The sequence below is a fragment of the Alligator mississippiensis genome, chromosome 2 (genome assembly GCF_030867095.1).
Source record: "Alligator mississippiensis isolate rAllMis1 chromosome 2, rAllMis1, whole genome shotgun sequence".
In the NCBI taxonomy this organism is placed as follows: domain Eukaryota; kingdom Metazoa; phylum Chordata; order Crocodylia; family Alligatoridae; genus Alligator; species Alligator mississippiensis.
In genome coordinates, this window is record NC_081825.1 from 1988638 (window position 1) to 2012977 (window position 24340).

A 24340-nucleotide genomic window follows, 5' to 3' on the forward strand; every position below is an offset into this window, starting at 1 on the left:
GTGGGCAGTGGGGTCCCGCAGGGCTCGGTGCTTGGACCGATATTCTTCAATGTCTTCATCAGTGACTTGGACGAGGGAGTGAAGTGTACTCTGTCCAAGTTTGAGGATGACACATAACTGTGGGGAGAAGTGGACATGCCAAAGGGCAGGGAACAGCTGCAGGCAGACCTGGACAGGTTGGACAAGTGGGCAGAAAACAACAGGATGCAGTTCAACAAGGAGAAATGCAAAGCGCTGCAGTTAGGGAGGAAAAATGTCCAGCACACCTACAGCCTAGGGAATGACCTGCTGGGTGGCACGGAAGTGGAAAGGGATCTCAGAGTCCTAGTGGACTCCAAGATGAACATGAGCCGGCAGTGTGACGAAGCCATCAGAAAAGCCAATGGCACTTTATCGTGCATCAGCAGATGCATGACGAATAGGTCCAAGGAGGTGATACTTCCCCTCTATCGGGCGCTGGTCAGACCGCAGTTGGAGTACTGCATGCAACTCTGGGCACCGCACTTCAAGAGGGATGCGGATAACCTGGAGAGGGTCCAGAGAAGGGCAACTTGTATGGTTAAGGGCTTGCAGACCAAGCCCTATGAGGAGAGACTAGAGAAACTGGACCTTTTCAGCCTCCGCAAGAGAAGGTTGAGAGGCGACCTTGTGGCTGCCTATAAGTTCATCACGGGGGCACAGAAGGGAATTGGTGAGGTTTTGTTCACCAAGGTGCCCCCGGGGGTTACAAGAAATAATGGCCACAAGCTAGCAGAGAGCAGATTTAGACTGGACATTAGGAAGCACTTCTTCACAGTTCGAGTGGCCAAGGTCTGGAACGGGCTCCCAAGGGAGGTGGTGCTCTCCCCTACCCTGGGGGTCTTCAAGAGGAGGTTAGATGAGCATCTAGCTGGGGTCATCTAGACCCAGCACTCTTTCTTGCTTATGCAGGGGGTCGGACTCGATGATCTATTGAGGTCCCTTCCGACCCTAACATCTATGAATCTATGAATCTATGATCTGCCTGCAATGAACCCGTGCTGGTTGCCCCTGGGTGTTACCATGAGATTGAAGAGCAGCCAAGACCTGTGGCTTGTTTCTCCGTGGAGTGAAGCGAGATGGAGGGAAGGATCAGCTTTACCTTTTCTTTGGCAGGGACTGAACAGGGGAGTCCCCCATCAGGCACTGGTGGCTCAATGGCAGACTTCCTGCTTGCCAAGCAGGGCATCTGGGTGCAATTCCCAGCCGATGCAGGCGCTTCAAGTGGTTGCTTTGCCTACCTTCGTGTACCCCAGCTTGCACGAAAAGAAACCCCTTATCTTTAATACTGTGACTATTTCCGTCTGTGCAAGGAAGGTGTGAAACGCATTCAGCAGGAGGAGAAGAGGAGGAGAGCCTGAGAGGGAAGTTCAAAGCTGCCAGGACGGTCAGCACGCTGGACATTAACTCCGAAATTTCACTTCAAAATTGAGTGGAGCCACAGATCACGGCTTTCCATCCCGAAGGCCCTCTGCTTTGCCGCGCTCCCCGTCACTGCCCCTTTCCCTTGCGCCGCCCCCGTCACACCTCGCCTGCCCCCCCCCCCCCCGGGGCTGGTCCGTGTCCGTGTCCGGCACAGCCCTGGGACGGCTCTTTCCCCGGAGCCCGGCACCAACCCCCGCACACGCCTTTCACACACACGTGCCGTGACTCCTGGGCCGAGGAGAAGCGCCGCCCGCCCCTTCCTCTCCCGCCGCCCGGGCTCACTCCACGCGCCGCCCCGCGCAGGCACCTCGGCTCCGTGCGTGCCCCGAGCAGCGCCGTGCACACAGGTCGGCACGCGGCCGGGGCACCCGGGGGGCCGCGTCGTCCTGCCCCGGGGCCGGGGCGGGGCGGGAGGACGTAGGGGGACCCGCGCTGTAGGGCGGTTGGGGGGCGTGGGGGGGGTGTGGGTGGTCCGTGTAGGAGGGAGACCCCGCCCCCCGCCCCCCCGATGAAGCAGTCTGGGCCGACCGGCTCTTTGGGAAACTGAGGCAGGGCCCGGGGGGCGCTCGGGGGACACTGCGGCCGGGGCACGGGTTGGGGGCTCTCCAGTCCCGCCCGGCAGCAAAGGGTTAACGCGCTAGGACATGGGGGTAAGCGCCAGGCGTGACGCGCCGCGGACGTGTGGTGACGTCCCGTGTGACGCGTAGGGCGGGGCAGCGCTGGGCGGGAGCCGCGTGTGCTGCGCTGCAGCCCGGGAGCAGCCCCCGCGGCCTTCCCGGGGCAGCCGTGCCGCAGCCGCAGGTGTCGCTGGCAGCCGGGCGGGGGGGGGTGTCGGGCGCGGGGTCTGCGGGAGAGTACGTAAGGGTGGGCGCGGGCGCAGGGCAGCAAAGCAGGCGGGGGGGGCAGGAGGGCGTGGCGGGCGTGCAGCCCCCTGCTCGGCCCAGCTCCCCGCGGAGCCCCCCCAGCTCGCAGCGGGGCACGACCTGCCCGGCCCAGAGACCTGGGGCCCCGTTTGCGGGGCCTGGGCTACGGGGAAGCCGCGGGGCCGCGGGAGGTTTGCAGCCGCCTGCCTGCCTGCCTGCGGGAGCTGCGTGTGCTCTGGCTGGAGCCCCAGCGCCGCAGCAAGGAGCAGGTGCTGGAGCTGGTGGTGCTGGAGCAGTGCCTGCCATCCTGCCCCGGGGATGAGATGCGGGGGCAGCACCGCCCTGGCGGAGGGGTTTATGGGGCTGGGGCACCACGAGACGCTCCGGGAGAAATGGTTTTGCTCTGATCGTGGATGCTGCTGTCCCCGTCCCCATCTCATCTCACCCACCTCCCGGCTCCACGGTGACGCACGGATCTCGTCCCCAGGTCGCGGTGAGGGTGAAGGGCGAGGAGGGGCCCTCCGACGAGATGCAGCCCCCGGGGGCCCTGCAGGACCCTGGTGATCCCCGGCGGGAGCAGCCCAGCACCCGTGGTGCGGACAGGCCTCTGGACCAGCCACCTCCCGGCCCCAGAGACGAGCCCCTGCCCCCCCAGCAACCAGGTGAGACGGAGGATGGTGCCCTCCGCGTGGGTGCGGGGGCCCGAGTCTCTGTGCTGTGAGGCTTGCATGTCTGCCTTGCCCCCGAAGGAGACACTACCTGGCTGGGTTGTCACCAGACTTGCCCGCCACTTTGGGGAGTTCTCCTGGATTAGGGGCACGTTTCTGGGGTCTCTGCAACTCTGTCACTGTGCTGCTTGTGTTACTGGTGTTCCCATACGGAGCGGTATCTCTCCCTTCTGCAAGTCCTCACCCCCACTGGAGCAGTCTTGCAGGACTGAGTTTCAATGGGGCTGGGCTCCTCCAGCCACCAAATCAGTCAAATGTGCATGCACACTCACATGCGTGCGCGTACACACACATACACATATTAACGTGACACACCTGACCCAGCTGGGTTGATCAGCATGGACAGGATGACACCCTCATATACCAGGAATCAGTTCATTAAGGTTACAATGAACTGCAGTCAGACGCAAGCACAAAGGTGAGCAGAAGACCTCTGAATCCGGCTGGTTGTGCACCTGACACCCTCGTGGGCCAGCATCCAGTTCATCAGGGCACGTCTGAGCCAAACAGAGTCAATCAGCCTGTACATGCTAATTCATTATGTGTCTGAAACTCAGCACTTCCCAATCTTTTCCCCTAATAGTCGTAGTAGTGATAGTCTCTTGATGAGGGGACCCCACGGTATTTTTGGGCTTTGCTGGGATCTTTGGCTCACGTAACAGAAGTGTTGCTGCAGAGCAAGTGGGGAAGGGGAAGTAGAGATGGAAAAAATCACCTGGTTATCACCAGTTTGACTCTAAAAGTTATTTATTGCTAAGGATATGACATTTATAATGGTGCTAGTAATAATAGGCATGCAAGAGAAAACAACAGGCCTGTGCAAGTCGGCACCAATCCGATTTGGCTTCAGATCCGGATGCTTTCTTATACCTTTAGTCCAGCCTCTTCAAAGCATTCTTTTAATCGTGTAAATCAAGAGGTCCCAAGCCATAATTGATAGGGAAAATCAGGCTGTTTTATAACTATAACTATAGACTTTAACAGTCTATCTGTTATAGAAACAGTTTCCATTTAAATGAATTACTTTTTCAGTGACAGGGGGTTATCTGGTTTGGAACATCTCAAGAAACTGATTCACAACCAGGAATATCATCAAGTTTTAAGGAGTAACCGGACACCTAGGAGCCAGCTTGAAATTATTATGAATATAGAAGATATACTGGAAGGGCTTCTCAGATGGCCTAGCTATGCTTGCACTGTGAAGTCAGCATCGGTGTTGTGTATTTTACCTCTTGTGAACATGCCTCAGCTCAGCATGACTTTTAGATCTTACTGTCATCTTTGAACAGACTTAAAGGGATTGATTACTTGAAGTGTTCATAAACATTGTGGGGAGGACTTCCACCAGTCATGCCAGGAAAAGTATGACAGCATTTGTGGTCAGGGCTCCACTGGGCTGGACACTGTGATGAACCCTGAACCATCGTTCAAGTGTCACCCGTACCCGCTCTGACTGAGTCTCTTTCCTCCGCATTCCCCAACCAGCAACCGAGTTTTACTGAATCAAGTTTAAATAGGCCTCCCATAGTGGGACCGGGGAATGTACGGCCCGAGATGCCTATTAAACTTTCCTTCTGCATAGTTTTGGTTAGATGAGGTGGGAGGGGAGAAGGGAGAAAAATTCCTGTGTAAGTCCATCAAGCTGGGTGCCAGGGCTCTCTCAGGAACACAGAGCTGACAGGTAACAGGGTGGGCAGCTTCCAGGCCGAGACCTTGATGTTCCTTCATGCACAGGTGCAGCCCCTGCACAGAGAGGGTTTACCTTGCTTGGGGCTTGTCGTGCTGCCACAATAACTTCACATCCCAGCAGTCAGTGTTCACTGCCCTTTCTTCATGTCCCTGTGAGCCCTCTGTGCCCGAGAAGGGGCTGGTGCAGGTGACGGGGAAATTAGATTCCCCAGCAGCCCCGACTGATGAAGGTACAGCTAACCCAGGCCTGTGTGCTGCTGCTGCAGACTCCCCTGAAACGGAGGAGACCCAGGTCAGTGCTCCACAGATCAGCGGTTGTTGTTCTCCTGGTGCCCCTGCAATCATTTCAAGGCCCAGGAGCAGACCGACGCTGCGTTTCCCCTCCCCTGCCCTTAGCATGTGGATCTGATATGGCCCCAGCATTGCTCGAGCTGCTTTCCTGGGGAGCCATGTCCCTGCAGGCTCTGTTGTGGTGCTGTGATCACCTCCCCACGCTGGGACAGAGTTACCGGGGCTCATCTCCAGCCTCATGCTTGTGGAGGTGTGTTAGCAAGAGTTGCGGGATTCTGAGTCTTCCTTCTCCCCCCTTTTCCACACACTGAAGCCCCCGTCTCCTCAGTCCCAGGACAGTGCAGGAGACTCGCAGGGCTTTCCCCATGCCAGCAGCACCAGGGCTCACATGTGCACTCCCTTCCCACCCACAGGTGCTGGGACCCTGCCGAGAGCTGAGCAGCAGCCTGCTGAGGAGGGGCCGGTGATCCTGGAGCTGCAGAGGATGTGCGCAGGGAGCCTGGAGGAGAGGACCTCCCTGACCCCTGAGCCAGGCCAAGTGCAGAAGGGGCAGGCCAGGCCTCCAAAGCAGGAGGAGAGCTCGGAGGTGAGCAGGGCACCCAGTTAACTTGTGGTGGGGAGTACAGGTGGGGCAGAGCGCAAGAGGAGCTGGGCGTGCTGTAAAGAATTTGGGGAGCAGAGAGACCTGAAGAGCATGAAGGCTGCATTGATGGAGGCCGCAAAAACCACAAGCTGCATTAGCAGGAGCTCCCTCCCGAGTGCAGATGCCAGGGGTGCTGGCGCAGGCAGGCCAGGTTACAGTGCGTGGAGCCAGGGCTCCCTGCCTCTAAACATGCTGGCCAGACTGCCCCAAAGGATCGAGTAAATAGATCGTGATGAGCTGGGCTGAGGTCAGCACATGAGCTCCTGTGTCCACAGCTGCATCCACATCACATGTCTGCTAACGACTGGGGAGTTGTGTCCCCTTACCTGTCATGGCTAGCATGGGAAGCTAGCATACTGCAGAGTGCACGACTACACGGCCAGGTGGGTGGCCAACTGGCTTAGGGACCGCACCCAGAGAGTGGTGATGGATGGTTCCTTCTCGGCCTGGCGGGAGGTGGGCAGTGGGGTCCCACAGGGTTCACCTACAGATTGGGCAGTGTCCTTCTCAGCAGCTCGGAGGCAGAGAGGGATCTTAAAGTCATAACCAACTCCAAGAGGAACATGAGCCGGCAGTGTAACGAGGCCATCAACAAGGCCAATTGCACCTTGTCGTGCATTAGCAGGTGCACTAGTAATAGATCAAGGGAGGTGACACTCCCACTCTATGCGGCACTGGTCAGGCTGCAGTTGGAGTAGTGTGTCCACTTTTGGGTGCTGCACTTTAAGAGGGACGCGGGGAATCTGGAGAGGGAACAGAGGAGGCCATTAGCATGTTCGGTGGCTTTTGTGAAAGGCCCTACGTGGGGTGGTTGAGAGAGCTGAATCTCTTCAGCCTTCACAAGAGACGGCTGATGGGAGATCTTGTGGCTGCCTATAAATTTATTAGAGGAGGTCAATGGGGAATAGGGGAAATGCTGTTTACTAAGGCGCTCCAGGGAGTGACTAGGAACAACAGGTGTAAACTAGTTGTGGGTGGATTTAGGTTAGATATTAGGAAGAAATTTGTCATAGTAAGGGTGGCCAGGATCTGGAGTGGGCTTCTAAGAGAGATGGTGCTATCGCCTAGCTTGGAGGTCTTCAAGAGGAGGCTAGATAGTCACCTGGCTGGGGTCATCTGACCTCGGTCCTCTTTCCTGCCAGGGTCAGGGGGTTGGACACGATGATCCATTGCGGTCCCTTCCGACTCGACAATCGATGAATCTATGGCTAAGATTGCAATTCGTGGTAGTACCCAGTGATTGCAGACAGGGCTGTGGGGGCCGGGGGCAGCTGGCGCAGGAGACACTGATGGTGCAACGCTTGTGCCTGCAGCTCCGGGAGGTGTTTGAGGACGTGGCTGTGTATTTCACACGGAAGGAGTGGGAGCTGCTGGACGATGACGACAGGGTGCTTTACCAGGAGCAGATGCTGAAGAATTACCAAGCCCTCGTTTCCCTGGGTAAAGCTCTGGGTCTTGCTTCCCCCCGGAGATATGTGAGCTCTGCAGTTTTGTAGTCACCTCCCTGTTCCAAGAGTCTCATCCTCATGGACTTTTGGCTGGAGGTTTAAATCCCCTTCCTCCCCACTGCCCTGTCAGTGATCAGGCCTCTCTCACATTTCCGACAGAGATCTCCTCCTTCATTGGCTCTTGTCGCCCTCACTTGCGCCTTCCCTGTTCTTGTGACTCCTGGTTCTTCCATATGCAACAGTTTCTTGGCAACATGATCTCCCTTTGCCTTCTCAGCACGTTCACATCATCTCCAGGTCATTGTGCATGAATGCATTAAGAGCTGTTCCTTGGGGGAGGATTCTGATTTCCTCCATCTGACCTAGCGAGTCCTCTCCAGACGATCCTTGCATGCTCCATTCTGTGCTATCTAGGTCCCCTTTCTCCTGTCGTTATGACCTGGCAGAAGTTAATAGAAAGTCTTATCAGCCTCTTCTGCTACAACGGGAAAAGGCATTTCCTCAACTGCTCCTCTAGCAACATGTGTACACGAGATGTAAGCCAGGTTTGTCTGCCAAGGGGTCGCTGGAAGCTCTCGTGCACATCCCTTCCTAACATCTTCATCTCCGTAGGTCAGAGATTCTCAAGCTCCCTCTGCCCCTCTCAGAAGTTTTCTTGTGCTCTTCCTAAAATCCCTCTGCTGATCGGATGCCCATCATTGTGATGACAAGAAGTGGGCTAGCTGCAGGACCTAGTGAGAACCAGTTTTCATTTCCAGAGGATCTCTAATACAGGGGCTTGTACTGGCTTGTGCGCAGGGTTGCGGTACTGAGCTTTTTTTACAAGGTCAGTTTGGTTTTCTGATGCTTTCTTTCCCCTCCCTTTCCCCCAGAGGATTTCCTTAAGGAAGTGCTTCTGTGTTTGGTCTAGCTTAACAAAGATCATTTAGACCATTTCTATATTATGGCCTTTCATGTGCTGTTAAATGCGTCTCTTTCTGCCTTCTTTTGTCCATATCCGCAGCTCCCAGGAACTTGGTGTTCAATCCCGCAGTACTTACCAATCTGTGCACTCATCGCCCCTCCTGGGATGATCCTCCCAATGGACAGGATGACAGCTATTTTGCAGCTACAGTTATTATTTCCTGTCCCTGGTGATAATGAATTAATTATTCTCTCTCCTAGAAAAAATTGTCATTTTCGCCTCTGTGTCATGTATGCCCTGCCCTGAGTCCCCTCACTAAGCTCATTTTCACTTCTTTTCCTGGAATTACACTGATTAGATAAATATTATGCATCCATAAGTGTGTCCAATATCTCTTCCTCTTGGCACCTTGAAAACAGTGAAAGCTTTGTTTTTGCTCCCTGGTCCATCATGGGTCAATGCATCTCTACACCTGTCCCTGGTGACGCTGTCAGTTTAAATGCCCATCCTTCCTTGTCCATGAAGCCCCTAGCAGACATCTTGGGTTCACTGGATGCATTCCCGAATGCCGGTTGGATTATGCATCCCGTACCCGGTCACAAATGCTCTTTAACCACTGCCCAAACAGGCTATCGAGGTCCCACACCTGACTTAATCTGCAGCATCCAGCAAGGACGGGTGGATCTTTGGACCTGTGCTGATGAGGACTGTGGGGAAATGTCAAGAGGGGAGGACCTAGTGCCAGGTGAGTTGTGGCTCTCCCCCCCAGACTGCTGTCAGTAAAGCTCCATGGCCTGAGTGCCAGCGGGACCTGGGAAGTGCAGGCCTGCCCTGTGTTGCCATTGCAGGGTGCTGGCCTCAGACACAGTATATTATGCTGTAACACAGGGACAGGCAATTATTTAGGCTGGAGGGCTGGGTAAGTAGTTTTGTTGAGTTGTCCAGGGCTGCAAGGGTGGCCCCATCCCTTCATTGCCATCTTGGAACCAGACGTCCTGTCCTAACCTCTGACCTTTGCCACCAGAAGTCCCTTCCCTTGTCCCCATATGTACTCCTTTTGGGAAGGGGATTAGACATCTTGGAACGGGTAAAAACCAAAAGCCAATTGTATACTAAAAATCAAATATCCATAATAATACCTTTTAATTTTATGTAAAAAATATATGTTTTTCCCCTGATTTGTGAGTGTCTGTGCTGTGTATCTGTAGGAATGAATGCATAATAACTCAAAAAGAAGTCTTACTCTTGTATATTGTGGGGGGGGTGTGTGCGTGGAGGACTATTAAAGATGCACCCATATGTCAGTCTGATATCGGATCAGCATTGGTATAAAGAAAATTGAGGGTATTGGAAATCAGCCTGATGTGGCCAATAATTTGGTGGATCAATGCCTGTGTGTACTGGATTAGTGTGGGGCTGTGGGGTGCGTGGAGGGGGAGGGGAAGTGGGGGAGGGTGTGGTGTGTGCATGTAGCGGTGAACGGGGCTTCCCCCAGAGGCTTGCGGGTGTGAGTATAGGGAAGGGTGTGGGGTTTGTGGGGTTTCTGATTGTGTAGGGGATAGTGTGGTTGTGGGGTTTATGTTGAAGGGCTTGAAGGTATGTGGGGTGTGCATGGGAGCCCCTGTCCCCACCCCTGCCCCTCAACAGCCCCCCAGAGCTTGTATACCTGTGGCTCATTCCCCGCCACAGCCAACAGCGCACAACCCCAGCATGGCCCACGCCTGCTCCTCCCTGACATGGGATTTTCAACCGACATGGGCATGCAGCATGGCTAAGACAGCTCCTTCTCGCTGCCACCGCCGCTGCCCCCAGCTCCACAGTAACTGCGGGGGACACTGTTTGCAGCCCCAACCCCGTGCGCCCTGTGCCAGCTCCGGGCTCATCCCTCCAGGCTGAGCAGCAGCAGCTGGGCAGAAACTTGTTCATTGCGGGGGGAAAAACAGTCCCTTCCCCTTGCTGCTGCCAGGCAGTGTTTGGTGCAGCTCCCCGCGCCATTCTGGGTTTCCCTGTGACTCGGTCACCACCAACTCTGGGGTGTGTCCTGCAGCTGCTCTGTGCTGCCACTGCTGCCCTGCCAGGCAGCTTGGAGGTGAGGGTGATGTGGTAGAAACTCAGGGCAGCTCGGCACGGGATGTTTTTGCTCCATCCTGAGCAGCAGTTTCTCTCCCACACTGTCACTGTTTAGCCAGACAAGCGAACCTGAAGCTGCTGTGAAGCACACGAGATCAGAGCTGCATGCACTGGTACCTGCCACTGCACCCCAGCTTGCAGCTAGAAGGAGCTGCCGCTGCCTGGACAGCTTAGTAAGCCAACCCAGCTGCGGAGCCATGCAGCCCCACTGCATGCCCGGCAGGCAGCAGGATGCAGCACAGCTGGGGAATGCCTCAGCCAGGCGGGACCAAGGAACTCTGCGTGCTGCCAAAGCCCCTCCATGGGTTGGATGTGGGCTGCCGGCTGTATTTTTCCCACCCGACTGTAATGTTCCCACTCTGGGAAACTGAAGAAGGTGGAACCAAGCAACTCTTCCCTTCTTCTTCTTTTAATGACACGTTAGGGCACAGGCAGGTTTGCTGTCTTGATTGTCGTCCCAGATCTAATTTCCGTGGGCTGCCACGATCTCAAGTTGCCATCTTCACTCAGCAAAGTAAGCGTTCATTCCCCAGGCCAAGATAGCCATATCTGTGTAACACCCTCTGCCAGGGTATGATGGGATTTGTAGTCCCCCATTGAAATGAGCATGGTATACAGAGGGTTTGTGTAGCCATTCCTGTTGGTCAAGAAAGAAGCTGCGGCTGTCCCTGGCTTCTTCTGGTCAAGTTGACCTGGAGCCCAGGAAACGTTTCATCCTGGTCTCAGGCTGCAATTAATGGCTCCGTGGCACGGGTAGGATTCCTAAGATTTCAGGTTGTGTGGGGAAGTGAATTACCCATGGTTTGCATAAGAATTGTCCCCTCCCTGTTTCCTCTTTGGGGCCTTGAGTGTCAAGAAGCCTGAGACTCAGTGCAGAGTCCTGGTTCAGGGTCATGCCGAGGCCTTAGGCCCTTTGAAGATGCCTGTGATACGGAGGTCATCTGGGACCGGTCAGCAGAGGAAAGCTCCATGGGTGCATTCCCTGCACAAGAGCTTTCCCTGGAAGCAGGCAGAAAGCACAGCCCTGCTCCTCTCCCCAGAACAGGGCGCCACAGCTCTACATCCTCCCCTCAACCTCAGCCCATTAGAGCATGAAGCTATTCAGGAACTGCCCGAATGTACATCCCACATGTGCTTGTCCCAGCAGGGCCTGAAGTGATGGTATGGACAGCAGGGCCAGAAACTCTTGAGAGTCGGGCTCTGAACCGCACTGAGCAGGCAAATTTTGCCTTGCACAAGGACCTGGCCCTTCCTCACCCCAGCACTTCAGGTTTTGGCAGGAAGACCTCATTTTCTTGAGGGAACACAAGTGCCAAGGTCCAGGCCTGCTCTGAGGCTTATCCAAGGAGAAGGAATAGCGGTGTTTGCTCTCTGCCAGCAGCATAGGGACAAATGTGGAGTGTCTCTTCCCCATGCAGGAGGTGCCTGGCTGCTGAGCAGAGCTGAGGAGCAGCCTCCTGTGGAAGAGTCTGCAGACATGGAGCCAGCGCAGACTTCCCCAGGGAGTTTGGGTGAGATGGACTCCCTGAGACCTGAGAAGGAGCGATGCTACGAGAGTCAGGGGAGGCCCCCAAAGCAGAAGCAGAAGGAGAAGGTGGCCATGAGCCAGGTACCATCTCTAGTTGGGCATGAGGGTGGAGAAGGCCAGAACCTAGAAAGAGCCCGGGTGCAGGCAAGAAGTTGTGCAGTTGAGAGACCTAAAGAGCCACTGGAAAGATGCACTTCATGCAAGCGAAGGCAGTGGAGAGGACCTCGGAGGGAAGCAGGAGCTCAGTGCCCAGCACAGGGGCAGAGCTCAGCCCTAGCTGAAGGTCAGGAAAACCTTTAAGTGCTCATCAATCCTGGCTCTTTACAAGATAAGGTAGACTGGGGAGAAGTCCCATGTACGCACTAAGTGTGGGAAGAGCTTCACCTGCCTCTGCCCTGGTTGCTCACCACTAGACCCATTCTGGCGAGAGACCCCACTGCTTCACCAAATTGGGGAGAAGAGCTTTGTTTGCTCCACAGACCTGGTCAAGCACCTAGAAGTGCAGAGGGGGAAGTGTCAGACATAGCTGTGGCACGAGTGGCAAGAACCTCACTGCTTTTTTCTTCTTGTCCCAGGACCGGTGCATCCCCCGAGGGAAGATCACTCACCAGTGCACTGAGTGCCGGAAAAATTTCATCTGCTTGCAAGACCTGTCCCAGCATGAGTGTGTGCGAAAGCACTGCACCAAGTGTGGGAAGAGATTCAGGCAGCTGTCCATCTTGGCGAGGCACTGGTGCATGCACACAAGAGAGAAGCCACATCAGTGTTCAGAGTGCTGTAAGACCTTCGCTCACTCCTCCAGACTGGCTCAGCACCAGCTTATCCACACAGGGGACAAGCCAGATCAGTGCTCGGACTCTGGGAAGAGCTTCAATCACTTCTTCACCCTGGCTAGGCACCAGCGTATCCACACAGGGGAGAAGCCACATAAGTGTTCAGAGTGTGGGAAGAGTTTCAGTTACTCCTCCTACTTGGCTGAACACCAGCGTATCCACACAGGGGAGAAGCCCTATCAGTGCTCAGAGTGTGGGAAGAGTTTCCCTCGCTCCTACAACCTGGCCCAGCACCAGCGTATCCACACAGGGGAGAAGCCCCATCAGTGCTCAGAGTGTGGGAAGAGCTTCACTCACTCCTCCACCCTGGCTCAGCACAAGCATATCCACATGGAGCAGAAGCCACATAAGTGCTCAGAATGTGGGAAGAACTTCACTTTCTCCTGGAGGCTGGCTCAGCACCAGCGTATGCACAGGGGGGAGAAGCCCCATCAGTGCTCAGAGTGTGGGAAGAGTTTCCCTCGCTCCTACAGCCTGGCTCAGCACCAGCGTATCCACACAGGGGAGAAGCCCCATCAGTGCTCAGAGTGTGGGAAGAGCTTCACTCACTCCTCCACCCTGGCTCAGCACAAGCATATCCACATGGAGCAGAAGCCACATAAGTGCTCAGAATGTGGAAAGAACTTCACTTTCTCCTGGAGGCTGGCTCAGCACCAGCGTATGCATAGGGGGGAGAAGCCCCATCAGTGCTCAGAGTGTGGGAAGAGTTTCACTCAGTCCTCTACCCTGGCTCAGCACCAGCGTATCCACACAGGAGAGAAGCCCCATCAGTGCTCAGAGTGTGGGAAGAGCTTCAATCGCTCCTCCCACCTGGCTCGGCACCAGCGTATCCACACAGGGGAGAAGACATATCAGTGCTCGCAGTGTGGGAAGAGATTCACTCAGTCCTCCTACCTGGCTCAACACCAGCGTATCCACACAGGGGAGAAGACATATCAGTGCTCAGAGTGTGGGAAGAGCTTCACTTTCTCCTTCCGCCTGGCTCAACACCAGCGTATCCACACAGGGATTAAGCCCCATCAGTGCTCAGAGTGTGGGAAGAGCTTCACTCAGTCCTTCAGCCTGGCTCAACACCAGCGTATCCACACAGGGGAGAAGCCTCATCAGTGCTCAGAGTGTGGGAAGAGTTTCACTCAGTCCTCCACCCTGGCTCGGCACCAGCGTATCCACACAGGAGAGAAGCCCCATCAGTGCTCAGAGTGTGGGAAGAGCTTCAGTCGCTTCTCCCACCTGGCTGTGCACCAGCGTATCCACACAGGGGAGAAGACACATCAGTGCTCAGAATGTCGGAAGAGTTTCTCTCGCTCCTCCCACCTGGCTCTGCACCAGCGTATCCACACAGGGGAGAAGCCACATCAGTGCTCAGAGTGTGGGAAGAGATTCACTTTCTCCTTCCACCTGGCTCTTCACCAGCGTATCCACACAGGGGAGAAGCCCCATCAGTGCTCAGAGTGTGGGAAGAGATTCACTTTCTCCTTCCACCTGGCTCGGCACCAGCGTATCCACAGATGGGTGAAGCCACATCAGTGCTCAGAGTGTGGGAAGAGATTCACTCGGTCCTCCAGCCTGGTTCGGCACCAGTGTATCCACACAGGGGAGAAGCCCCATCAGTGCTCAGAGTGTGGGAAGAGCTTCACTTTCTCCTTCCACCTGGCTCAGCACCAGAGTATCCACACGGGGGAGAAGCCACATCAATGCTCAGAGTGTGGGAAGAGATTCACTCGGTCCTCCTCCCTTGCTCAACACCAGTGTATCCACACAGGGCAGAAGCTATATCAGTGCTCGGAGTGTGGGAAGAGCTTCACTCAGCCCTCCAGCCTGGCTCAGCACCACCGTATCCACACAGGGGAGAAACCCCACCGGTGCTCAGTGTGTGGGAAGAGTTTCACTCAGTCCTCCAAGCTGGCTCAGCACTGTCGTATCCACAGAGGGGAGAAGCCACATCAGTGCTCAGAGTGTGGGAAGAGCTTCACTCAGTCCTCCACCCTGGCTCAGCACCAGCATATCCACACAGGGGAGAAGCTACATCAGTGCTGGTAGTGTCTGAAGAACTTCTCTCTCTCCTCCCACCTGGCTCAGCACCAGCGTATCCACACAGGGGAGAAGCCACATCAGTGCTCACAGTGTGGGAAGAGCTTCACTTACTCCTCTATCCGGGCTAGGCACCAGTGTTTCCACAGAAGGGTGAAGCCAACCTCATCAGAACTGAGTACCACAAGGTGCCAGCTGCCCCTTCTGCTCTCCTTCCCTCCATGCCATTCTCTAGAGCAGCTTCCTTGGTAATCAAGCCCAACAATTTAATGTGATCCCCCTTTGGTGGATCTCTACATCCTCTCAAGACCTATGAAATGCGATAATAGAGGTAAAGGAGGTGCAGGCTGTGACATGTCCTGCCTCTTGTGTGGAAGGGTGGGGAAAGAATGAAGACATCCTCTGTGTGAAATGCAGCTTGTTGTAATCTCCTCTCTGGAGAGGGAGCATCAGCTCTCTGGACCTGCTTGAGATGCACCTTTGGATGCATGACAAGGTCTGGCTGGTCTTGCTGGCTGCGGTCTGGCATTGGCGGCTCGTGTTCATCTTGAAGTGAATAATGACTCCAAGATCCCTTTCCGCCTCTGTGCTTTCAAGAGGGGAACTCCCCAGCCTGTATGTGTGCTGTGGATTCCTTCTCCCCAGGTGCAGCACCCTGCATTTGTCTGCGTTGAACCCCATCCTATTCTCATCTGCCCATTTTTGTAGTCTGTCTAAATCTAGTTGCAGCCTCTCTCTCCCTTCAAGTGTGTCCACCTCGACCCACACCTTAGTGTCATCAGCAAACTTGGACAGTGTGCTGTCACGGCGGGGTCCTGCAGGAGGGCCATGATCTCCTTAAGGCCCCTTCCTCCGTGCCAAGTTGGCCCAAGGGCACCCTCTGATTCTCGCCCGCCACGTCTTTGATGTTAAGATAAGTTTGCGAGGCTGCTTTACGCCCTCTTGGTCACTTCTTGGTGTTGGTTCAGACCCTGTGGTTTCCCCCACTTCTTTATGGGTTCTCACTCTATGATGGGTGCGTCAGGGGTACCCTAGTTTTATGGGCTATGCGTGGCTCCAACCACCCCTTATACCATGCCCCAAGCCTCACAGTTGGGATAGACGTTGTTCGGTCTCAGTCTACAATCTCTCTGGCGCTCGGGCCCTTGGTGGCCCTGTCTCTCCGCGCCCTCTCTCTGGGGCCTTTTCTACAATGTTTCCCCTCTTCAGTTTTGCTGCCCTCCTCTGGGGCCTTCACTATCATGCCACCCTCTCTCTGGGGCCTCATCTGCAGTGCCACCCCTCTCTCTGGGCTCATCTCTGCAGTGCTGCCCCTCTCTCTGGGCTCGCTGTACCCACTCTGGGCCTCCTCGGCAAAGCCGCCCCACTCCTGGGGCTCTCTGTGCCCACTCTGGGCTTCCTCAGTCAAGCCGCCCTGTCTCTCGGGCTCACCGCAGTGCCACGCCCTTCTCCGGGGCTCACCGCAGTGCCACGCCCTTCCTCAGGGGCTCACCACACCCGCACTTGGGCTTCTCAACTGCCCCTCTCTGGGGCTGGGGTCTATGCATCCCGCACGCTTCGCCCTTACTGGCGCTGGGATTCCCACGGTACTGTGGGTGCCATATGAAGCCTCCTCCAACCCCTAATAGCCTCACCCAAACCACCGGTGTAACAACAAAGCAAAACACAAACTCAAGCCTCTTGGCCGTAACCTAAACATAAGCCGCCTGGCTATAACAACATTGCTCAAGCATCTTAGAGCTGCCGTCCTTTCTCCACTTAAGCTATACCTGCAGTCAGGCTTCTTGCCACATCCTGGCTTAGTGAGTGCCTGCCTCTCTGGCTGCTAGCAGAGAACTGACCTGGCCTCGGTTCCTGGGCTTTATATAGGAGCCAGGCCCTGCCCCTTGCAGTCAGCTGACCTCCTGGTTGCCCTGGCAACCCACAGCTGTGCTCCTTATTCCCTGCTAGGGCTTTTTCCCCGGCAGTTTCCCCTCTCTAGGAGCAGGGCACCTCAGTGCTCTGCGACACGTGTGTTCCACCCCCTCGTCCAAGTTGCTGATGAAGATGTTAAACAGTGCGGGCCCGAGGACCAAGCCCTGGGGGACCCCACTGCTCACATCTCGCCAGGTTGAGTACAACCCATCCACCACTACTCTCTGGGTGCGCCCCATTAGCCAGTTTTTTACCCATCCAACTGTGCAGGCATCATTGCCGCAGTCACTTAATTCATTGATGAGGATGGGGTGAGAGACAGTGTCACAGGCCTTCTTACAGTCTAGAAAGACTATGTCCACAGTGACACCATCATCCAAGGATTTAGTTAATTGGTCGTAAAAGACAATCAGGCTGGTCTCGCAGGACCTGCCTTTGGTGAACTCATGCTGATTGGCCCCAAGCATGATCTCCCCCTGCAAGCCCCCCACAGGTGTGCTCCTTGATGATCCCCTCCAAGAGCTTCCCGAGCACCGAGGTGAGGCTTAAAGGCCTATAGTTACTCAGGTACTAGTTCCTCCCCTTCTAGAAAATTGGGACCACATTAGCCAGTTTCCAATCCCCTGGCACCTGGCCAGATGACCTCAGATGCTCATCTAGTGGGGCCAAAGGCTCTGCGATGACCCCTGCCAGCTCCCTCAACACCCTTGGCTGGAGGGAATGTGGACCTGCAGATTTAAAAATGTCTGGCCCTTCCAGAAGATCCCTAACTACATCTGCACTGACTGAAGGCTTGATAGAGCTATCCCCAAGGTTGTCCCTACCTCTGGTAGGTGGGATATCCCGGTCCCTGTTCAGGAAAACAGAGGCAAAGAAACTGTTAAAAATATCAGCTTTCTTGTCTGGCGTGGCCACCAGATTACCATTTGTGTCTTGCTGGGGCCCTACATTGCCTGGTGCCCTCTTCTTGCTCCCAATGTACTTGAAAAAAGACTTTTGGTTGTCCTTAATCCTGGATGCTAGCCTGAGCTCCATCTCTGCCTTGGCCTTCCTAATAGCCCTCCTACACTCCCGGGCTGAGGAGGAGTACTCCTCCTTGGTGATAGTTCCTCCCTTCCAGTGGTTGTACACCTCCCTTTTAGTCCTCAGGCATTGCTGAATGCCCTTGCTGAGCCCAAGGGGGTTTCTGAGTGCTCTTACCCTACTTGCTTCTCTCAGGGACTGTTATCCTTTGGGCCTGGAGGATCGCCCCCTTAAGGTATGCCCATCCCTCATGGGCTCCCATCTCTTCTACCTTCTGGGCCTTTAGTGCCTCCCCCACTAGTCTGCTAAGCTCCTTGAATTTGTTGGATATTTGAAGTATTTTCTTACTAGAAGGGTAGTAAAACACTGGAATAGGTTACCCAGAGAGGTATGTGGTGGAAGCTTTATCTTTGGAAGTTTTCAAAACCTGTCTAGACAAAGGTTTATCTGGGATGATCTAGTTGGAGATGGCCCTGCTTTGAGCAGGGGGTTGGACTAGATGACCTCCTGAGGTACCTTCCAACTCTCATTTTCTATGGCTCTTTAGAGGAATGCCTGTTCTATACATTTGGGAGTATTGGTTATAGCCCTGTTGGACTTCTCTGGCATATTTTTGTGTTTTCACAGACCTGCATTTTCCATATTGTCTTAAGTTTCTATTCCACTCAGGAGAGCCCACAAACACCAGCATAATCATCCTGACTGAAGAAGGGTGTTTGTGCCCAAAAGCTCGTACAGAACTATTATTCCAATGATTTAGTTGATCTAATAAAAGATCTCAAGTTTACCCAAAGAACCTTGTCTGTGTTGCATACATCGTCATCACTTGTTGGATAGGCTGTACTATACTTTCTGATCATTGAGCTCTCACCTGCATTTCATTCTTAAACCTGCTAGCTGAATGAGGCTACATGGAGGTTTGTGAGTCATTTTGGTGGGACCACCTCTTCAACATTTTTTGGTGCCCATAAGGACTCGGGTTTACTAGGTGTCCCCTGAGCCCTCAGGCTTCGTGCTGTTTGGGGAAGGGGGCTGGAGGGCACTGGCCCCATTTTGTTGCATTTTGCTTCAAATAATTTGCTCCTTTTCAGCCTTGATTTGTCATATAGTTTCATAGTTGGTCAGGTCAGGAGGGACCTGAGCAGATCATGAAGTCCGCCCCCTGCCATGGGTAGGAAAGGATACTGGGTTCAAACAACCCCGGCAAGGTGTCTATCTAGCCTCTTTTTGAAGACCCCCAGGGTAGAATCCAGCACCACTTCTCTCAGAAGTTGGTTCCAGATCCTAGCCGCCCTGACAGTGAAGTAGTGCCTCCTGATGTCTAGTCTGAATCTACTCTCCATCAACTTATGGTTGTTATTCCTTGTTACTCCCAGTAGCGCTTTGGGGAACAGAGACTCTCCCATTGGCTGCTGGTCTCCCTTGGCCAGTTTATAGATGGCCACTAGGTCCCCTCTCAGCCTTCTCTTGTGGAGGCTGAACAGGTTCAGGTCCCATAGCTTTCACTTGTAGGACTTGCCTTGCCACCCCTGGATCATGCGAGTGGTCTTCCTCTGGACCCTCTCCATGTTGTCCACATCCCTCCTGAAGTGCAGCGCCCAGAACTGGATGCAGTACTCCAACTGCAGCCTGACCAGTGTCATATAGAAGGGGAGGCGTTGGATCTGGTCTTGATGCAGGTGTAGATGCATGACAAGGTGCGGTTGGCCTTCCTGACTGCGTCTCCACACTTTCGGCCCATGTTCATCTTGGAATCAGTAATAACTCCAAGATCCTTTTCTGCCTCTGTGCTGATGGGAGGGGAGTTCCCCAGCCTGTAGGTGTGTTGCTGGTTCCTTCTCCCTAGGTGCAGCACCCTGTATAAAAAGAAACTTTATTCTGAAAGCTATCGGAGAGAGACCGTCACAGAAAGATTTTCCTGTGGCCTCTCTACTTACGGCCAGGGCATTTAACCTTTTTATAGATTCAAGACAAAGGGTTGCCTAAACTAGTTTTGCCCACCTTGGGTCTATCTGTCTTGTGTCCTTTAAGACAGCTTTAATGGTCATCTTCCTCTTATCCAAGGAATTTCTCTCTCTCCCCTGAGACCTTAGCCATTCTTTTGACTTCCACGCACAGTAGCAAGCTACAAGAGTCAGGTATACCTATACCACACAGGCTGGAGTCTGCCACCAATGGCAAGTCAAGACTTCTTCCAGTGTGGTGTTATCTTCCAGAAGGGGGTCACCGAGTGCTCCTTCTGGCTGGACAGGTCGGGTGCTGGTCCAGTTGGAGATCAAGAGGGTGCCACTGAGGGTCACTTTTCATTGTATTTTATCTGTCCTTAGCAGACTTTGGTGACTCTCCAGTTTTCAGGTTTGCCCAGTCCAGGGTTGTTGACCCTCATGGGACTTCCCCCTCGGTGGCTACTGGATGGCGTCTGTCAGCCCCAGCGGTCGTCCGCATGTACATGCAGGTTTGGGAGTCCGTTGATGAATTTTGAATAGGGCTCTGGGAGGGGTCGATCTGGAGATATTCAGTCCAAAAGTTGGTCCCCGGCATTGATTAACTCAGACCAGGGCTAGATTCTAGCCCTTGATCAGTGACGTTTAGAGATGTCCCGGTTGCTACATTGTCTCCTATTGATTTCTTCCGTTGGTTGATCTGTGGTTTCCCTAGGTGTTAATAGCTGTCTGCTGCTACAGTGTTTCACATTCAATCACTGATTCTCTCACTCTTTCAGGGGCCAGCCTGATACAGGGAAGCGGCAGTTTGACTCCTGCCCTTGTTAACATTGTTACAATGTATAGCTTACTTATGAGACTAAACACATTTAGTTGAAAGGTGAGGAGTATAAAATATAAGCTACAAAAGTAATGCCATGGCACACAAATAGATAAAAATACCAAAATACAAGTGGAGATACAAAATGCACACATACAAACTTTAAAACACAATTCCTTATCTTATACTGAAAGAAAGAGGAAGAAAAGGTAGAAGAGAAACATATCCAAAGAGGGGAGAGCAAATGCAGGCAAGAGGAAAAGGGGGCTTTCTGCTACAATACCGTCGTGGACCCCAAACTCAGAACCCCCCTTCCTACCTCCCTCCACAATTTCTTTTCACAATTGTCCTGGTAGTAACTCCCTTGATGAGCAGACCCCACAGGATTTGGGGGTCTTTAGCTCAGGTAAAAGAAGCGTTGCTGCAGAGCAAATGGGAGGTTGAGGAGAAGGAAGAGTAAATGAGGTTCAGAGAGATTATGGCAACCAGTTTGACCATAGAAGTGATTTTATTGCCAGGTAAAGGAAACTTGATGATACTAGAAGTAATAGCCATGCAAGGAAAAACAAACAAGACAGTTACAATATTACACAGTTTCAATTGGGTATTTGGGGAACTTTAGCTCAAGTTTGATCCACAAAAGTCAGATTTGGAAAGCTGCACCTAGAGTAAGAGAGAGAGGGGGAAAGACATAGGGATTAAACTAAGTCTGAGGTTCAGAAAGTGGGCTTGTGAAGTTTGATCAGCAAAAGTCAGGTTTAGAAAGCGGTACCTGCAGTAAAAGAGATCAGCAAAAGTCAGGTCTGTGTCTGGAGTAAGAGAGAGAGTGGGAAAGTCAGGGTCTCACCTGTCAGTGAAGCTTCCTGACAGGTTCCTAGGTGTTTGTTGGAGCTGGCAGACAGGCAGAGTCCTCAGCATGACCAGTGAAGTTATGCAGGCAGGAAAGGAGAAGGTGAAGTCCCAGTAGAGCTGGGGCAGCATTTTGGATCCAAGGCCCAGTGCAGAGACTGGAATTTGGGTAGAGGTTTTTGTAGGGAAATAACAATGGTTCAAGGAAGAGCACTGGGTTTGCTTATGGGTAAATGATGGCTCTTATGCTGGATAATAGGAACTGACTGCATGGAGACACTGAGAGGAGGCAAACTGCTTCTCGGCTTCTCGTTGGCTCAGATCAAGCTTAGCCTGTGTTTACCTAGGGGATATACCATGATCACCACAGGGGCTTCCTAGTCGTGCCTGTGGCAGAAATGCCACCGTCTGTGTCCCTCTCCAGAGATCTGTCTCTGCCAGCGTGAGAGGCTGGTGTTGAATCCCCCAGGGTGGGGGATCTGCCTCCCTTGTCTGCATGACAAATGCTCTGGTCACCTGGGCAGGGGGGGAAAAGCCCGGCCCTGTGCACGGGCCCAGGTAGCCAGTGATGCTTTTGTAGATTGGATAGCTTGTGGCCAGTACTGGCAGCTTTGATTGGACCGGGCTGCTGAGGTCAGAGAGGTGATAAAAAGGCCTGGGCCAGGAGGAAGGGGAGCCATTAGCCATGCGGTCATCCAGGTGAATCTGAAACCGGCTCTCTCCTCCTAACCGTATGCTCCGAGAGGGATCTGCCTCCAGAGGAAAACTCCAACCACCTCTGGACGATGCGAGTGAGTAAGCTGCTTGAGATCAGGCTAGATATTTAGCTTACAGTAACTCAGATGCGTGTTTAAAAGGCTACCATCAGCCAAACTGGTTTGCTCTATGGGATTCCTCTGAGATTCCTCTGGTATTTCTATGATATTGTTCTACCTGTTACCCTGTTTCCGTTCTACCCCCTGAATCAATAAAGTTCTCCTTGTGACCGGTGTGGGAGACTTATTGAGGGGTGGGTCTAAATTATGCCAAGGAGGCCCTTTAGGTCTGCAGACTAAGGAAGACTTCCCTCATAAGCCCTGGACTTGGGGAAGTGCCCCAAGTGCCTGTATTGGGTCTAGTACCCATTGGACGATCAGGCCTGTGTCCTCCAAGGTGCGCAGAGCCAGAAGTGAGTCCAGAGCCTTGGATGGTGGCAGCGGGAACCCCAGGCAAGCGGGTGTGCTCCAGGGAAGGGGTGGGCCAGACGTGAGGCACTCCAGGGAGGCACTCGGAGCCTGGAAGGTGGTTGGGCGCAGTGAAGGGTGGGTGGCTCAAAGCAGGAGCGCCCCCTTCTGGCCCGCGACAGTGCCCAGGGTTGACCGCTCTGTTGGCATGAGATAGTACCTGCGTTGGTAAGCCATAGTTAACCTGGGCTTTATGCCCACCTTATGGAACTGGGAGACTCCTTCCTAGCTTGCTCCTGGGGCCTTATGGATACAGGGAAGCAAAATCAGTGGCATCTAAACCTGAAGCCTCCAGGCTTGGGCCTGCAAATAGGATGCCAGCCAAAGGTTTTGGAAACACGTGAAGCCCCAGATGGGGTTGGAGGATGTTTGCTAGTAGTAGGGCCTCTTTATGGTTCTGGACTGACTCTCGGATTTGGAACTGATTTGGCTGATTGGGCTTGAAACACAGAAAAATTTAAATGAAAGAATAAATAGATCTCCCTCCTCTTGCCCTTGGGCCAGGGAAAGATTCCTGTAAGAATCAGCAAGAAAAAGGAAAAGGAGCAGCCAAATGCCCCGCCTGTGGCACAGACACCACCCATGCGGACATCTGCTATGTCCATCCAGCCTCTCTTGGACACCCACATTCCCAGGTGCTTTCAATCACTGCAGGATCCCCTCAGCACCCAGCCCAGGAAAGGATGGAGTCTCATGGAAAGCAGGAGCTGAGAAAGGGATTTGGGGGTCTTTGTTGAAGCAAAGACAAAAAACAACCACACCAAAGGTAGCCCAAGTACATTTCCCCTCTCTTTTCCAGGGCAGGCTGTTTCTTGCAGTTCTGGCCAGTGTTTATTGATCAACTTTGGACCATGAGATTGAAGAGCACCCAAAATCTTTGGCTTGTTTCTCCTTGGAGTGACCTGGAATGGAAGGAAGGGTCACCGTTACCTTTTATTTTCCAAGGCTTCCACAAGCAGATTGTCTCTGCAAGCACTGGTGGTTCAATGGCAGGATTCCTGTTTGCCATGCAGGGGACCTGGGTTCAATTCCCAGCCAGTGCATGTTTTTTAAGTCATTACTTTCCCTACCTTAGGGACTTCAGGTAGTCCTTGAGGAAGATACTTGACTCCATCTTTCCCTTCTCCCAAATGGGAAACAAATTCTTATATAATTAAAGTCTTGTGTGTGTGTGTGTGTGTGTGTGTAATGCTCTGCCCATGCACGGCTGAGAGGGCGGTTGCAGGCACAATTGCGCCACTGCTCAGGGGAGGAGGCGGAGATGAGGGAGCCACTGCGCTGAGCTGTTGGGGTGCAGGGGTCATTATGGCAGTGCCCCCCCACTACCATAGGCTGATTAATGCAGAAGCTGGGCAGGACCCCAGGGACGCTTTGCAATTCAGGCCCCGGGATCTGCCCCAGCAGGGAAGGGAAAGGCACAACTTTAATCTCCCACCCATTTTTGGTGCCAAGATTAAAACTGCAGCTTTCACGTTTGTTTCCCTGGAAGCTGTAAGCACTGCACCTCCACTGCTGAGGGGGAGTAGTTGGGGTGGGCTGATGGCACTGGGAGGGCGCTGGGGGCTGGAGCGCCCTCAAATTCATGTTAGCCCCCCTGCAGCTGAGCTACTGCTCCCATTACCCCCGCCCCACCCACAGAGACACGGCATCTGCAGGGCTGCACAGGAGGAGGGTGCGGGAGGAGGGAGGGGCTGTAAGGGGAAAGTGTGATTCAGAATGCAGGAGGGGGAGCCTGTAAGAGGAAAGTGTGTGTGTGTGTAAGGGGGTTGAGTGTGGCCAGCCAAGAAGCCGCGACAACACTGGGTGGTGGCCTGGCCCTGCCCTCCTGTCTTTCTTGACGGGCACTTGGCTAGTAAATCAATCAATAAATAAAACAGATCTTCCAACACAAAGATGTCAGAAGGAGTCACCATATTTTTGACATTACCAATTCCTTTTTGATACTTCTGAATTTATCTTATGATTCATATGCAAATTGTGGAAGAAATCAAACTTGGCGTTGTGGTTGTATCAGTATTGACAGAGCCATCTTGGTTT

The 24340-nt window shown here is 53.6% G+C and overlaps 1 protein-coding gene and 1 non-coding gene across 2 annotated transcripts; both read left to right on the plus strand.

The window, feature by feature from the left end:
* The first annotated feature begins 2327 nt into the window (after window positions 1–2327).
* On the plus strand, window positions 2328–18264 carry LOC102564336 (zinc finger protein 420-like). The gene is made up of 7 exons (XM_059721398.1): window positions 2328–2575; window positions 2794–2968; window positions 5428–5600; window positions 6971–7097; window positions 8638–8754; window positions 11558–11748; window positions 12243–18264. Exons 2-7 carry the CDS (start codon window positions 2836–2838, stop codon window positions 14538–14540), a joined length of 3039 nt encoding a protein of 1012 aa, XP_059577381.1. The 5' UTR covers window positions 2328–2575; window positions 2794–2835; the 3' UTR covers window positions 14541–18264.
* A 5011-nt stretch (window positions 18265–23275) lies between these two features.
* On the plus strand, window positions 23276–23346 carry TRNAG-GCC (transfer RNA glycine (anticodon GCC)). The gene has a single exon. It is a non-coding gene; the product is annotated as a tRNA-Gly (tRNA).
* Window positions 23347–24340: the final 994 nt, after the last annotated feature.